We start from the raw sequence: 14,666 nt of genomic DNA on the forward strand, positions 1-14,666 counted from the left end.
GGAAAATGTTGAAATTTGTAGAGAATTGGAAGTTACTGTAAATCATAAATTAAAGTCCACGCGGTTGGATGTTCTTGAGCCAACTGTCATGTTTTTATTAACATTTTTTATTTTAAATTTCTAAGCACTCTCTATATAAAAAATTTAATGCTAAGAATTAATTACATGTTGTGATAATATATTTTGAAGTTACTTATTAACAGATATATCATATTGAAATTAAATAGTATATACATAGACTACTTATCTTAATATATTTGTTTTCTGATTAAAACTAAAGGTGCAATGTCAACTCTTTTAATTTTCTGTGTAAAAACTGAAAAAAAAAAAAGTACTGGTTGTCATTTCGTGACCCAATACAATTCAATAGTTTTAAAAAAAGTGTTCATAAATTTTAAATGGAATAGTCTCTTCAACCTCTCATCAATTTTGATTATTTTTTTAAAAGTAGGATTAGAAGTTAGTAATTAAGAAAGATATAATTATTTTATATTATTTATTCATATAAAATATATAAGTTATACAATATACTTGTGATAGAAGAAAAAAATATCATTTACACTACCTTATAGCAGATAGATAAAGAACTTTAATAACTTTAGATAAAAATTGAATATATTAAAATAACACATTATTTTGGCTTCAAAAATTTTGTTAGAGATCCGTTCTTTTTATTCTATAATAAAATTAATATAGTCAGAGATAGAAATTTTCTGCTTACTGAATGTGTAAAGATATTTAAATTTTAAAGAATAAAAATAGCGAAGACAATCATTCTTTTTAAAAAAATAAAAATTTTAAAATTATAGAATATATATATTAAAATGTAAAAGAAAATTAATCTCATAAGAGATGTTTCTGTCAAAAAGTACAGCGAAAATAGACTACTCTTAATTGTGGTCTTCAACATGGCATGCACGTCCATTGTCCAATGCAAAAATGTGAAAATTTCGAATAATTTTATTTTTATGTATTTTAATTCAACTTTTTGTTTACACAGCTTTAATATAAATTTATAATATATTATCATGCTTTTTATTATAAATAATACGTGGATTAGAATTAAATATCAGTTAATATTGTTAACCTAGTAAGGTTGGGAGATAACTCACCAATAAAATCAAATAAAAGAGTTCCTAGTTAACGTTTGAAAAGTATTTATGGAAGCCATAGTTTCTGTTAAGGAGAGTATTTATAAACGAAAAGAATATTTAAATTTTTTAAATCGTTTTCCCTTCTACAAATATACATCTTAAACTTAAATTTTATTTTAATAATTCTCAAACTTTATCCCATTTGCAGATAAACCTATTAAAGTTTTAATTAAAACTTAATGAATAAGAATATTTTGTAGTGAAAGAATATATTGTTGAAGTAAACCGGTTGGTGGTCCCAGCTGCCAATTCCTAATCCACTTACACTTTTTAGTTGGTAATTATTATTAAACCAAATTAATAAATATTATTAATGTACCATGTTCTCACCACCTCCAACTAGGGATGCCAACCAATTGGACCAACATGGCAACTAAGTACCAATTCATTATTTCTATTTTTTATATTCATTCATATATAGTTGTCTACGTCCATGGATATTTTTTTAAAAATGAAAATTTGAACATAAACTCAAATAAATTATATTCTTAAAATAAATAAATTCAAATTCAAATAAAGTTACATTCTAAAATATAAATTGTGGTATATTTACATTGTTTTGTGAGTACGAGAAATTATCTTGCAGAACTTAAGGTTCCAGATTTTATGCTCTTTGGATCAGAAGAGTGTCTATCCTCATGGCTGTCACTTCCTGCCCCTAATTTATTTCTTATGCACCTCCCTAAATATTTTTAATATTCATTCTACCTTGAGTAGAAACCCTAATTTTCGAATCTAAAAATATCTTCTTCCTAATTTGAAAAATATTAAAAATAAGAAGGTTTTAAGATTTTTATTATATTTTTAATGATAGGTATGTTGGAAAGTATAACTTTTATGGAGGTGCAAGAAGAAAAACAGGAAGGTGCGGGAAGTAGCACCCTTGAAATCCACTTGATGAGGGACGATTTGGGTCACTTCTATGTTTTATTTGAGTACAATTGAAGAATTGTTTCCAAAATACTTTTTCAAGAAATAAAAAATGAGTAACCTATATTAAAGGTAATTTACAAAAATTCACAAATATAACTTCTCTAGATTCTTATTTCAACTTGAATAAATAAATTTTAATCTATAACAAACTTTATTTTATTTATATTCCACTTATATTATTTATATTTCATGAAGTCTAAATAAAAATACATAAATAAAATCATACTCGAGTAATCCAGACGGGTACAGATTAAAAAAAATGTACAAAGGAATCCGACCAACCTTACATATATTACTAAGATGCAGTCTGCCCTATTTGGTAAACCCTTTTTTTTTCTTTCTTCCTTGTTCACAGTTCATTTTCCAATTTCTTTGTTCCTAACTTCCTTTCACACTATCTTTCTATTATTGATGATACAATGCAAAACTATAAATTCAAAGGCAAAAGTTACATAAACCAAACCAACTCATCATGTCCAAAACACTATACAAACTAATCAAGAAGCACCACAGTCAAATTAATACAAAAGTAAATATCACACTAAACACCACAAGAACTCATGTCCCAAAAACTAAAGGTGACAGCTATTTGAAAGTTTTCAACATAACATGGTTACTATCAAGAATATACATAGTTGATTAATATACCTAATATTTTTACAGTACATGATTAATATAAATGTCAATTAATTTGTTATATTACAAAAATATAATCAATTATGAACCAAGTTCCCCAGCTAGATTCTTTTGAGCTGGGGTCTCATTTTCACATCCTATTCGTATAAAACAATCTGACAAGTGAACCTAAACAGCTTATAAAATTTATACAAGCTGCAGAGCATATTGAATTGCTTTAGTCATAATATCACGAATCTGTACATCCTAGATTCTAATTAAGATATGTAACAGTAAGTCATATCATTTTCAGCTCCACTAAAGTGTTGAAATGAGGGATCTGGTAATTACAAAAAAAAAAATGAAAGGAGCTGAAATCCGATAATTACAAAAAACATGAAAGGAGCTCAGATATCGAGAACAATTAAATCAGAACCTTGTAACCTTGCAATCATCAATAAACCAAAATTACAAAAACCATATCTGTTGCAGATAATTCTACCCAACGTTTTAAACAGAGTTAGCCAGTTGCGTGGGTCGGTGTGGTGTGGGTAACAACGACAGTGATTTGGATTTTATTCTTCATTACTGCAATGCTTAAAGTTATCCAAAGAAACGAACCTTGATGAAGACAGCCAAAGCTATTTGCAAGAAAAATGCAGCAATTACAGCCACCGAAACATCATTTCCTTCTACAAAAGACCTTAGGTTCAAGGCAACAAAGCTAGCTGAAGCAACGCCTGTAAGGATTATTATGATCCAACGAAGAATTCCAACTGGAACAAGCAAGAGAAACTGAAAAAATTCACGAGAAGTGTTAGATACGTTGGAGAGTGGTTTGCTAGTATTCCTCATCTCATGTTCTATGAACTGTAGCGAAATGAAACTACACAATATTGCAATGAGCATACTGAAAATGATAAAATAATATACCATACTCAGAAAATCAAAACTTACAGAGGACATAATGAAAATGGTGAGGGAATACCCCCACATGCACCAGAACCGAATAAGGTTAGCATTTGAACCCATATACTGAAGGAAAAAGTAGTATGCCAACGGGACCACTATAACATAACCATAGATACACCACGCAGCCGTGCTAACGAAGCTGACATCAAAGCTCCAAGAAGTAGTGTTATCCACATGTTTCTGCGTAAGGTATGTGGCAATATTTCCAAGTAAGGCAAGTACAAAAACCAATGTTGTTGAGATCCATATTAGCCCGTATCTATAATAAAGTAAAAGTAATTATTAGAAAATCAATAAGAACCATTGTATAGGCTAAATTAATCATTTTAATCCAAAAAAAAGAGGAATGCAAATATCGCCTAGACCCACCAAATCTGCCTTCATGTTCTCCCAACATATTTCAAGAACCAAAATTTCATTAATTTTTTCCCCAAAAATTGCTGGATCAATATATATATATATATATATATATATATATTATGGGGGGAAAACTTGTAAGACGGAATTGTTAGGTCTATGGAGGAAGAGGTTCACCGGAGAGATATAACACTAATGAGATATGAATCTAACTACATAAGAGATCTACATCACTCTCTACTCAAAACTTTAAGACAATAGATTAATGGATTTTCAACCTTATAAGGTGTTTTACTTTTTCATTTCTATTCAATATAGTACTTAGCCTCACATTTGAAATTTTAACAGGAATATTAGACAGTTATGCACTTCTACTTTTGAGCTAGGATGCTGAAAAATTATCAGGTAAAAGTTCTCATGTCATTACTTGACACATTCCATGCACCCTAAGCGTGAATTAAAAAAAACAAGTTATGCACCATCTATTTCGCTCACATTGCTTTAATTTTCTGAAATTCTGGTTAAGAAGTGAACAATTTGAATGGGTGCGCAGGAAAAATGCACCAAAATGGAGACAAAAAAAGGTGGCAGAAGCAAAAAGGCCATTTTATTCTCCTACAAATTTTACTGGAACAGTTCAGTTGTCAACTATAGTTTTTCACTTTTTCTCCAAGAGTCAGAAATCCACATTTAATACAATGGGTATCTCTATTTTGATTATTGAAAATAAAGAAAAATGGGATTAAAAGAATAACTCACAAATCAGGATTAGCATCTATCTTGTTAAAAAAATCTCCGCCAACTGGATTCAAGGAACTCAACAATCTGTTTACAACAACATCCGTGTCCACGTTGAAATACTGCATGTAGGATGAGACACTAAAGATTCTCACCCAGTAGCTTGTTGGTTGTTGCCCAAATGCTTCTACAAAGACAAACAATATCAATGAATGACATTAGTATAGCATCAATTCACAATAAAATTTAAAATGAAACAACAGCAATTTTTCTTGCATCAGACTGCTGAATTTAGAGGGTGCGATTGAGAGAAAGAGAGAATAGAACCATTTAGAGATGATTTAGGGAATAGGAAATTTTTAGAATTCTTGTCGTATTTAGTGTATAAGTTACACATATCCATATAGAGAGAGACTCTACGGTATATTTGCTAGAATTACAGTATGGAATGCGACCTCCTAGACACTGCTGCCCATGAAATTGTTTTTACCATGTGATAGTATGGTAGCATGATATAGCAACCACACTTTTAACACAGACTATAAAATCAAATATCAGCCAGCAGAATGAATCATCTCTCGGTCAAAATATGCAACTGAAACCAAATGCGTGCTTCAAGAAAACAAATCATATTTGCAACAATGATAATATTCAATTATTAGTTAAAATCATAAACAAAATATTATTTGAAAGATCTAGTTCAATCGGTTCACAGAGCTCATTGTCTGAAATAACTAAAACTAAACAAAGTAAAAAGACTCTCCGGAATAAGTCACAAACCCATCACTAAAGTATTCTGAAGATCTGCCAAATCCAAAATGTGAAGCGTATAAAGTATACCTAAAAGTTTGATGACATACCAGTTGGAGTTCCAGAAATTTGATATCCCTGTCCTTTGTCAACCCCATTGGTAAAGGGGAATGTTTGCATGCTTGCATAAGGGACTACAAGAAATGTCACAGACCACCTTTTTAGGCTACCGAAACTTTTAACAACAGAGAATATCACACATCTCAACATAGGAAAAAAAAGCCAATTCTACAATTTCATACCGTTACGAGCTGTGCTACTCTTTTCATCGGCTGTGACAGCCTGAACAGCAATACAAAAGAACAAGAACCATAATCAATATCATAGATTGGCTATTAACTATCAAACAAAAATACTAGTATTATTTCCACATGAGAATTTGTCGAGTGTCAACGTGTTTCAGTTCGGGCCTTACATCTTCTCTTCTCTTCTCTTAGCTTCTGTCTAGTTTTTATGGTTTTTTCTATTTTTTAAAGGCCAGTCAAGAGAGTAATCAATTTACACAAGAACAGGTATATCAGATTATGGAAATCATTGAAGAAACCAAAATTGATACAGCACATAAGGTGAATAACTTCATCGGTGAATCTTCTACTGAGAACACTGATAAAGGTAAGAAAAATAATAACTCTTGGATCGTAGATACAGTAGCAACTGATCATTTTCCTTTCTGTATCATCGAGGATGATTGGACAGGCTAGGCTAGGCTATGTGAAGGCTTATACTTGAGGGAATAACTGATACTACAGAAAGCAGTGTGGTGAAAGTAGACATTAGCAACCAGAATGGAAACATTGGCACAGCCACCTTGGACACCCGACAGATAAAGTTTTACAATACATTAGCCATTACTTTTCTTATATTCAGTATAAAGAAAGTAAACCATGTGATGTTGGTCACTATGCGAAACAACATAGACTTTCTTTTAATCTCAGTAATTCTCGTGTCAAGAATGTTTTTGATATTACTCACATTGATATCGCCCCTTCGGTACTACTTCTATACATGGACACAAATTTTTCTTAATTATTGTAGATGACCATCGTAGATTCACTTGGATTTTCCTGATGAAAAATAAAGCTCAAAGAAGACATGCTTTATCTAGATTCATCACTCTCATACATACTTGATTTAATACAAAAATTAAAGTCATACGATCAGATAATGGTAGTGAGTTTTTCTTGCAAAGATCTTTATGATACCCCTGTCATCCATCAAACCAGCTGTATGGAGACCCCTCAACAAAACTCAGTTGTAAAAAGGAAACATAGGCACGCTTTAAATGTCGCATGAAGTCTAATATTCCTCTTGTTTTTTTGGTCTTATGTTGCTACTCACACAACTTATGTAATAAATCGCATTCCCTCTGATGTTTTCGAGAAAAGAACCCTTATGAGTTAGTATATAAGCAAATGCCTGTTTTTAATGATCTAAAAAGTCTTTGGGCCTTTATGTTTTGCTTCAACCATACAAAGAAACAGATCCAAGCTAGATTCCAGAGCAACGAAATGTGTGTTTCTGGGATGTAAAACAGGAATGAAAGGATATGTTGTTCTTGATACTAAAAATAGAGAACTTTTTGTGATTTTTTCTGAACATGTGTTTCCATATGTTAAAAGTTTCGTTTGTAATATTCAAACTGCTGAGAATTTCCAGACAGATGTTTTTAACTTTCTTGAACCATTAAATAATAACAATAATAATGTTTATAATGGGAATGATCATAACACTAATCGATTCATAATAATCAAACTAATTTCACTGCTTTGTTAGTATACATTGAAGATATAATTCTTGCAGGGAACTCTATTTCTCTATTTCTGATATTCAACAGGTCACTGCTTTCTTCAATGAAACGTCTAAATTCAAAGACTTATAAAATGCTTTCTTCGGCCTGAGATTTCTAGAACGCATAAAGGAATACATGTTTCTCAGAGAAAATACGAGTTGGACATTCTTACTGACAGTGGCCTTCTTGGAGCAAAGCCCTGCTCTACACCTATGGCTAAGGATATTAAGACCGTGTTTCAAGAAAGAGTTCCTCTAGTTGATATTACTTCTTATCAGAGACTTCTTGAAAGGCTGTTGCATCTCACCAACAAAAGACCAGAGATAAAATATGCGACTCATTTCCTAAGTCAGTTTCTTCATATGCTCCCACTGAAGACCATCTCAACGAAGACCATCTCAACGCTGCCCATCGTATCCTGCAATATGTGAAATCCAGTCCTGGGCAGGGTCTGTTCTATCCCCTCAAACCAGATGTCTACTACAGGATTTTGTATTTGTCTTGGTTCTTCTTTGATAAGCTGGAAATCAAAAAAGCAATTGGTATCCAGATCTTCGTCAGAGGCCGAATTAGGGCTCTAACTGCTCTCCCTTGTGAAATCCAGTGGCTGAAGTACTTGACGGATGATCTCAGAATCGAAGTCTAGACTCCTACTGCCACATATTGTAGCAACCAATTTGCTAGACACATTGCCTTGAATCCAAGCTTTCATTATTTTACGAAACATATTGAAATTGACTGCTAAGTTGTGCAAGAAAAACTCCAAGCTAAGCTATTTCAACTTCTCTCGGTATCCTCTGTTCATCAAGCTGCTATATGTTTACTAATCCTCTTGAAGAGCCTTCAAAGCTGCTATCTCCAAGCTCGGATTAATGGATAAATATACTCATGAGCTTGTGGGGGGATGTTGAGTGTCCACGTGTTTCAGTTCGTGCCTTACATCTTCTCTTCTCTTAGATTCTGTTTAGTTTTTACGGTTTTTCCCTGTTTTATAAGGGCTTGTTCTGATCTCTTTATAAGAGACATATGTACATCCTTGAAGTCACGTGTCATCTATACAATTCTTCATTTCTCAGTCATGTTGTGCAAGTTTGTTTCTTTTGCTTACACGTTTTCTGTTTATGCATGTATCTTGATCTGGTTTAATCCTTTACCTTCTTCATCTTTTCCTTAGCACCATTTGCAGTGTCTATATCATGATCCCAGAAACTCAATAGGTTTTTCCTTTTTCTCAAATAAATTAGTTAAGAGACTCTGCTGTTTGGGTAATCGATCTGAATAATCTCTATTCCAAAAATGTTGCCTGTATCAAGATTTTTTTTAACATGTAGTACATGCAAACCTGCCCTGAGACTTTGTTTAAGGTATCCAAACTCAAATTTCATTCAAACGTAATTCGGAGAATTCTAATGTTAAGATGTCAGTTTTAATTAAGTCATCAGCATCATTTAAGAATTTCCTGAATACTTTGCCTTCTAATCTGAACCACAAGTAAAAAATAAGCAAGCAAGTAATTATAGTTTTATCCCAGCTTAGTAAGAAATTAAAAAAAAAAAAAAAAAGTGAGCGGAGACTCACGGGAACAGAACCGAGCAAATGGCTGGTGTTGCTTATGGTGTAAGATTCGCCCTCCATCGAACGTAAGCTGAAAAGTCCGAGTCAGAGAGACATTACGAACTGGGAATGCTTCCGAGTTAACGGGAAATCCCTAGATTGCAGAAACTCTGATTATGCTACTTACATCACTGGAATGCTTTGCTCAATTGATTACTTCGCCCAAACAAAACTACAATTTTGGGCCCCAAAAATGTCATCAGCCCAGTAGTGCTGAACATATAAAAAAAGGGCGCTTCTTTATGCATTCATCCTGCACCTCCAAACTTTTCATTTTTTCCATTTTACCCTCTTCACAATAACAAATTAGATAACATAATATGAGAGAACTAACTGGATAAAAAATATAGGAGATGTGATGTAAACCAAAACATAAAAATCCACAAATAATATGAACATAATAAGATTCAAAATTCGATAAAAAAAAATTACACGTAACCATATTTTAAAATCTAACAAAAAAATTTTGAAACTTGATAAAAAAAATTAACACAATCTAATTTTAAAATTTAATGAAATATCAAATCTGATTACATTTATAGGTGTTTCCATGCCAATGGTTCATTCGTACTCTTAGGTTCTTTATGTTCCCAAACTTGTGTACTAGAATGAAAGCACCTACAAAAGTAAAAAAAACATAAAATTATGTCTGAGCCCGGGTTCCTCTAGTGTGTGAGACTAGCGTGATAACCAACTACACCACCCAGACAAATTCTGGTATACAATCTTAATTATGCAACATATATTTAAACAATAATTGTTTACAGTGTGTAACATAAATTATTCACTTTTGTTTTGGAATGAAATAATCGTTGTCAAAAATTCACAAATGCCTTCATGCTATTAAAGTAATTTTGCACAATGTTTTTATACTATTATTATTATTAACACGAGTATCCACCAAAATATTTATTCTTTTTGCGTAGATGTAGGCTCAATTTCTCTAAGACTGTGTTATTATTTTGGAAAGGAAAAAATGATATTTTGACACCAATTTTTTTACACTATTTTAACACTGCACACGTGTCAAAATATGATTGGACGATTTCAAATTTTAAAAAAATCTTTGATTTTTTTCTTCTAAATATACTATTGTTTCAGCTTTTTTTAATTTGAAATTGTCCAACCACATTTTGACACGTATGCAGTGTCAAAATAGTGTCAAAAATTGGTGTCAAAATATCATTTTCCTTTTGAAAATGTCTAACTATTGGAAACTATAGTTGACATTTGACAAGACACAACATGTTACGATTTACTTTTGCAACCATATTTCTTCTATGTACATGTTAGTATATTATTATATCTTACCTAATAACTTTTGGACCACTTCATTTTATCACTTGAAAAACAAGAAGAACAAAAGTATGTTTTGGATTCTATTCTTTTTCTTTTTCAAATTTTTCATCTTATCCTTATACTTTCAAACTGATAAATTTAGTTGTCTAACTTTTTAAAATATATAATTTTACTATTTTTTTGTAACGACTTGTTATCTTCCCGAAGTTAATTAAAAAACTAAATTCTCACACTTTTTAAGTTTAAGGACTAATTAATCATTTATAAAAGTATATAAATCAAAAACCAAAATCTGTTAAGAATAAAGAGATAAATACGTGTATTTAACTGAAAAAAATATACATTCAATGAATTGATGTTGCAATTAATGTGAAGTATAAAATGGTACAATCTAGCATTTTATGTATTAAGATTATGGTATTCGTGCAATACAATAGAGAGAAGACAAACCCAAACAAGGAGAAAAAAAAAAATGATAGATTAACCTTTATTTATATGTCTCTTCACGAAAGTTGAAAGAGCAACGAAGAAGTTGAGAAAGTTTTACTTATATATAGCAATGTAATTGGATACACCTAAACGAAATGTCCAAAATCAAGGATGAGATTATTATTGACAATCCTTCGTTAACACCTTTTGAAGCAACTGTAACAACACTAAATTATTGATAATGTACTGAAATATTGGAATACTAAATTTAACATAAATTAATAAATTTATATATATAATAGTAATCATCCGTATATGGTTCAAATTTTCAATTCTCACTAGACACCTCTTGCAAAAAAGAAGAAGAAGATAGAATTACATAGATTATAGTGTGTTGAGCATTTCTATTCATTTTTAGTTATGCTAAAGAAATAAAAGTTTCAAAATAATTTTATGAATTTTTGTGTTAAAAAATAAATTATAGGTACTGAATGAGTTAATTTCAACTTTTTTAACAAATTAAAGTTAATTTTTCTGATAGACTCAATTATAAAATGAGTACGGTGAATAAGTAAAAATTTTCATAAGTTAAATTTAAATTTGCTCTACTTATTCGTACTTGTATAGGAGAGAGTGTGAACCTCACTCGTTAAAATATAATTATAAAGCTAAAATTCGTTTAATCCGTAAACTATCTTTTAAGTTTGAATATAGGGACTTCTTACAAAAAAAATTAAAACAAAAATATCTTTAAATTTGAAAATAACAGTGTTTAACTTCCTACGTCTTCCTAAGCTACTTTTGTTAATCTTTTAAATGTCGGTTAAGGTTGTGACATTACTTATTTTGAAAAATAAAAACTGCTTTATTAAAGTTATCATTTGTTTTTTCATTGATTTTTTATGCTAATTTTTTATTTTTACTTTTTACTTTTAAGGATATAATTAAAAAGAATATAATGAATACTGCGTTGAACTTTAAGTTTATAAATGGTAACTTTGGTTGCAAGCACGTGATGATCTAACCTTGCTTTCAAGGTCTCACGTGAGGCATATTAATTATATGAAATAACTTTTTCACCTTATAATATATATATATATATATATATATATATATATATATATATAAATAAATACAATACAAAAATCATATTTTATGACATTCAAAAACGAACTATGACGTACATAATTTTGTACGTTATAATAGGTCTACACATTCATTTTATGATGTAGCAAAAATTTACTAAATTAATGTATTTCAATAAATAAGAAAGAAAAATTTATAAATTTTATATTTTTCTAAAAAATATATTAATAATTGAAGTATAAATTGAAGATTCTAAATTAGGTAAAAATAAATTAATTAAATTGAATGATATATAAGAAAAAAATCACATATTAAATTCAATGAAATACATGTTACAATATCCCCAAATATATGTTAAAAAGATATATAATTAAGACGTCGTCATGAACAATACATGTTACGTAAATTTTTACTAAGTCATAAAATAAATGTGTAAACATATTATAACGTACAAAACTATGTACGTCATAGTTTATTTTTGTACGTCATAAAATATGATTTTTGTACTAGTGAGTCTAGTATGATGGTTTTCTTTTTTCGTGTTTTGATAGCTTCGGTATATAAAGCTTCAAGCTTCCATGTCTCTGTAATAACGATTCAGAAAGTTTATTCAGTAAGCTCACACATGGTTGAAGAGAACATAATCCATACGAAACATATGCTTTAGCCTATTCTAAAAGAACATCATTAGTGTTTTTTTCTTCTCATATGATTGATTATTATGTTTGTATCCACATGTTGAATGAGATAGGAAAGAATCACACACTTTGAGAAAGAGTATTGGAATTATTTTATTCTTTGTTCATATTTATTCATTTATGTTTATATACTTTTATACTTATATTCCTTTTTATATTGCTCTGAATAATTATATATATCAATTGTACTCTCTCTTTATGAAAAAAATAAGAAATACAATATTTCATTCTTTCTTCTCTTGTAACATTTTTTTTTATCATAATGGAATTAGTCAAGTCATTTTTATGACTAAAATGCTAAAAAACTTTATTTATTATATGGAGTTTTGTGGTGCCAATCCTTTGCAAACATAATACAACTTGTTTACTTCCAAATACGAAATATTCCAAGACTTAGAGTTTTGTGGTCCCAATCCTATGCAAACATAATGCAACTTGTTTACTTCCAAATACGAAGTATTCCAAGACCAAATGCACCGATAGAAACTAGTGTTCCTAAGAGGTATTTTGCCGAGTCATATCGTGTTGCGGCAATATATGCTTTTGCTTCATACCTTATTTCAGTTTCTAACTTGTTCTTCATATGGCTAAACTTCTCTTCCTGCTAGTTATGCGCTTCTTCTCTAAACTTGGACATATCAACTTCAAGCATCTCCTAAATGGACGGAGACACATTTACAACGGCGTCATTCAAAACTTTAGTTACCATTTGTGATATTTCTCGAGCTTGTTTAGAGGATATTCCTTCCTCTTCTAATCTTTCAACCATGGCCACGGAGTCCACGACAAACAAGTTTTTGGATTTAGATTTCATTGAAAATCGCATTATCCCCGAAACAGGGCATTGGAAAGTCCCTTCGACTAACTCCCTTATCCGTTTTCTAAGAAGAATCGCGGTCATTTCTCAATCAAGGATAAATGGGAATGAGAGAGAAACTGCTCGAAGACGACTTTGGTGGTGGATGTGATTATGGAAAATGTGAGGTTAAAGGGGAAATTTTTTGGTTAGAGTGAAAAGAGAATATACTCAAGACGACTTTTGAAATTATTTTATTCTTTGTTCATATTTGTGCATTTATGTTCATATATTTTTATATTCCTTTTTATATTGCTCTGAACAATTATATATACCAATTGTACTCTCTCCTGATGAAAAAATAAGAAATACAATATTTCATTCTTTCTTCTTTTGTAACATAGTGTCAGAAGAAAATTAATTCTTGATCACTTTCTTCCGCAACCAATTCTCTTACTACCAAAAATCTTCATCTTCTACCTCTTGTTCTTGGCTTTCCTACAATTTCTTCTCCTTCAATGGCTTCTGCAGTTGTTTTTTCTTCTAATAATTCTCAGGCACATCCACATTCCTCAACTATGGGACTTTCTCAAGAGCAAATTCAAGGTCTATTGACACTTCTTCCTCAATCTAATCCCACAGTCACACATTCTACTGGTCTAGTGAGTTCTCATAATGTTTCCACTTCTTCTCGGGATCAAGGTAATATCTCTTCCCAATGGATTCTAGACACAGGTGCTACTGATCATATATCCAGTTCTTTGTCTCATTTTATTTATTATCAAAAAATCTCACCAATTGCAATTTCTCTACCCAACAAGAACTCTTCATTTGCTCATTTTTCTGGCACAGTTTCTCTTGGCCCACACCTTACCTTACATAATGTCTTGTTCGTTCCTAATTTTTCAGTCAATCTTATTTTGGTCACAAAGTAAACTAAATCTCTATCTCGTAAAATTATCATTTTTGAATTTTCATGTGAAATACAGGACAAGTGAACCCTACAGATGATTGGGAAAGCTGAAGAAAGAGATGGCTTGTATGTCATGATAGTTCCTTCATCCCCACCCCTTGTTTCACCAACTACTATTTCTTCTGAGAATTCTATTGCTTGTTCTACAATAAGATTTGACTCTACAGATATTTGGCACTCTAGACTAGGGCATCCTTCTTCTTCTTGTTATACCAAATTACGCACAATGTATGCCACTTTACCTGATACAAAATCCACTCCTTGTGATACTTGTCACTATTCTAAGCAAAGAAAATTGCCTTTTCAATTAAGTACTACTATTTCAAAAGCTCTTTTTGATTTAATCCATGTTGATATTTGGGGGCCATATTGTACTTCTTCTGTTGATGGTTTCAAATATTTC

At 30.8% G+C, this 14,666-nt stretch overlaps 1 protein-coding gene across 2 annotated transcripts; it reads right to left on the reverse strand.

Annotated features, from left to right (window-relative positions):
• Window positions 1-2,362: 2,362 nt before the first annotated feature.
• On the reverse strand, window positions 2,363-9,156 carry LOC106756787 (protein YIPF1 homolog). Of its 2 annotated transcripts, none has more exons than XM_014639367.2 (6): window positions 8,947-9,156; window positions 5,822-5,861; window positions 5,630-5,713; window positions 4,791-4,953; window positions 3,660-3,933; window positions 2,363-3,497 (listed from the first exon to the last, which is right to left on the reverse strand). In XM_014639367.2, the coding sequence occupies exons 1-6, from the start codon at window positions 9,001-9,003 to the stop codon at window positions 3,306-3,308; spliced, it is 810 nt and encodes a 269-aa protein (XP_014494853.1). In that variant the 5' UTR covers window positions 9,004-9,156; the 3' UTR covers window positions 2,363-3,305. The 2 variants fall into 2 exon arrangements, with proteins under 2 accessions (XP_014494853.1, XP_014494852.1); XM_014639366.2 differs by having other exon boundaries at window positions 4,791-4,956; window positions 8,947-9,018.
• Window positions 9,157-14,666: the final 5,510 nt, after the last annotated feature.

The sequence above is a fragment of the Vigna radiata genome, chromosome 3, assembly GCF_000741045.1.
Source record: "Vigna radiata var. radiata cultivar VC1973A chromosome 3, Vradiata_ver6, whole genome shotgun sequence".
Taxonomy (NCBI): Eukaryota; Viridiplantae; Streptophyta; class Magnoliopsida; order Fabales; family Fabaceae; genus Vigna; species Vigna radiata.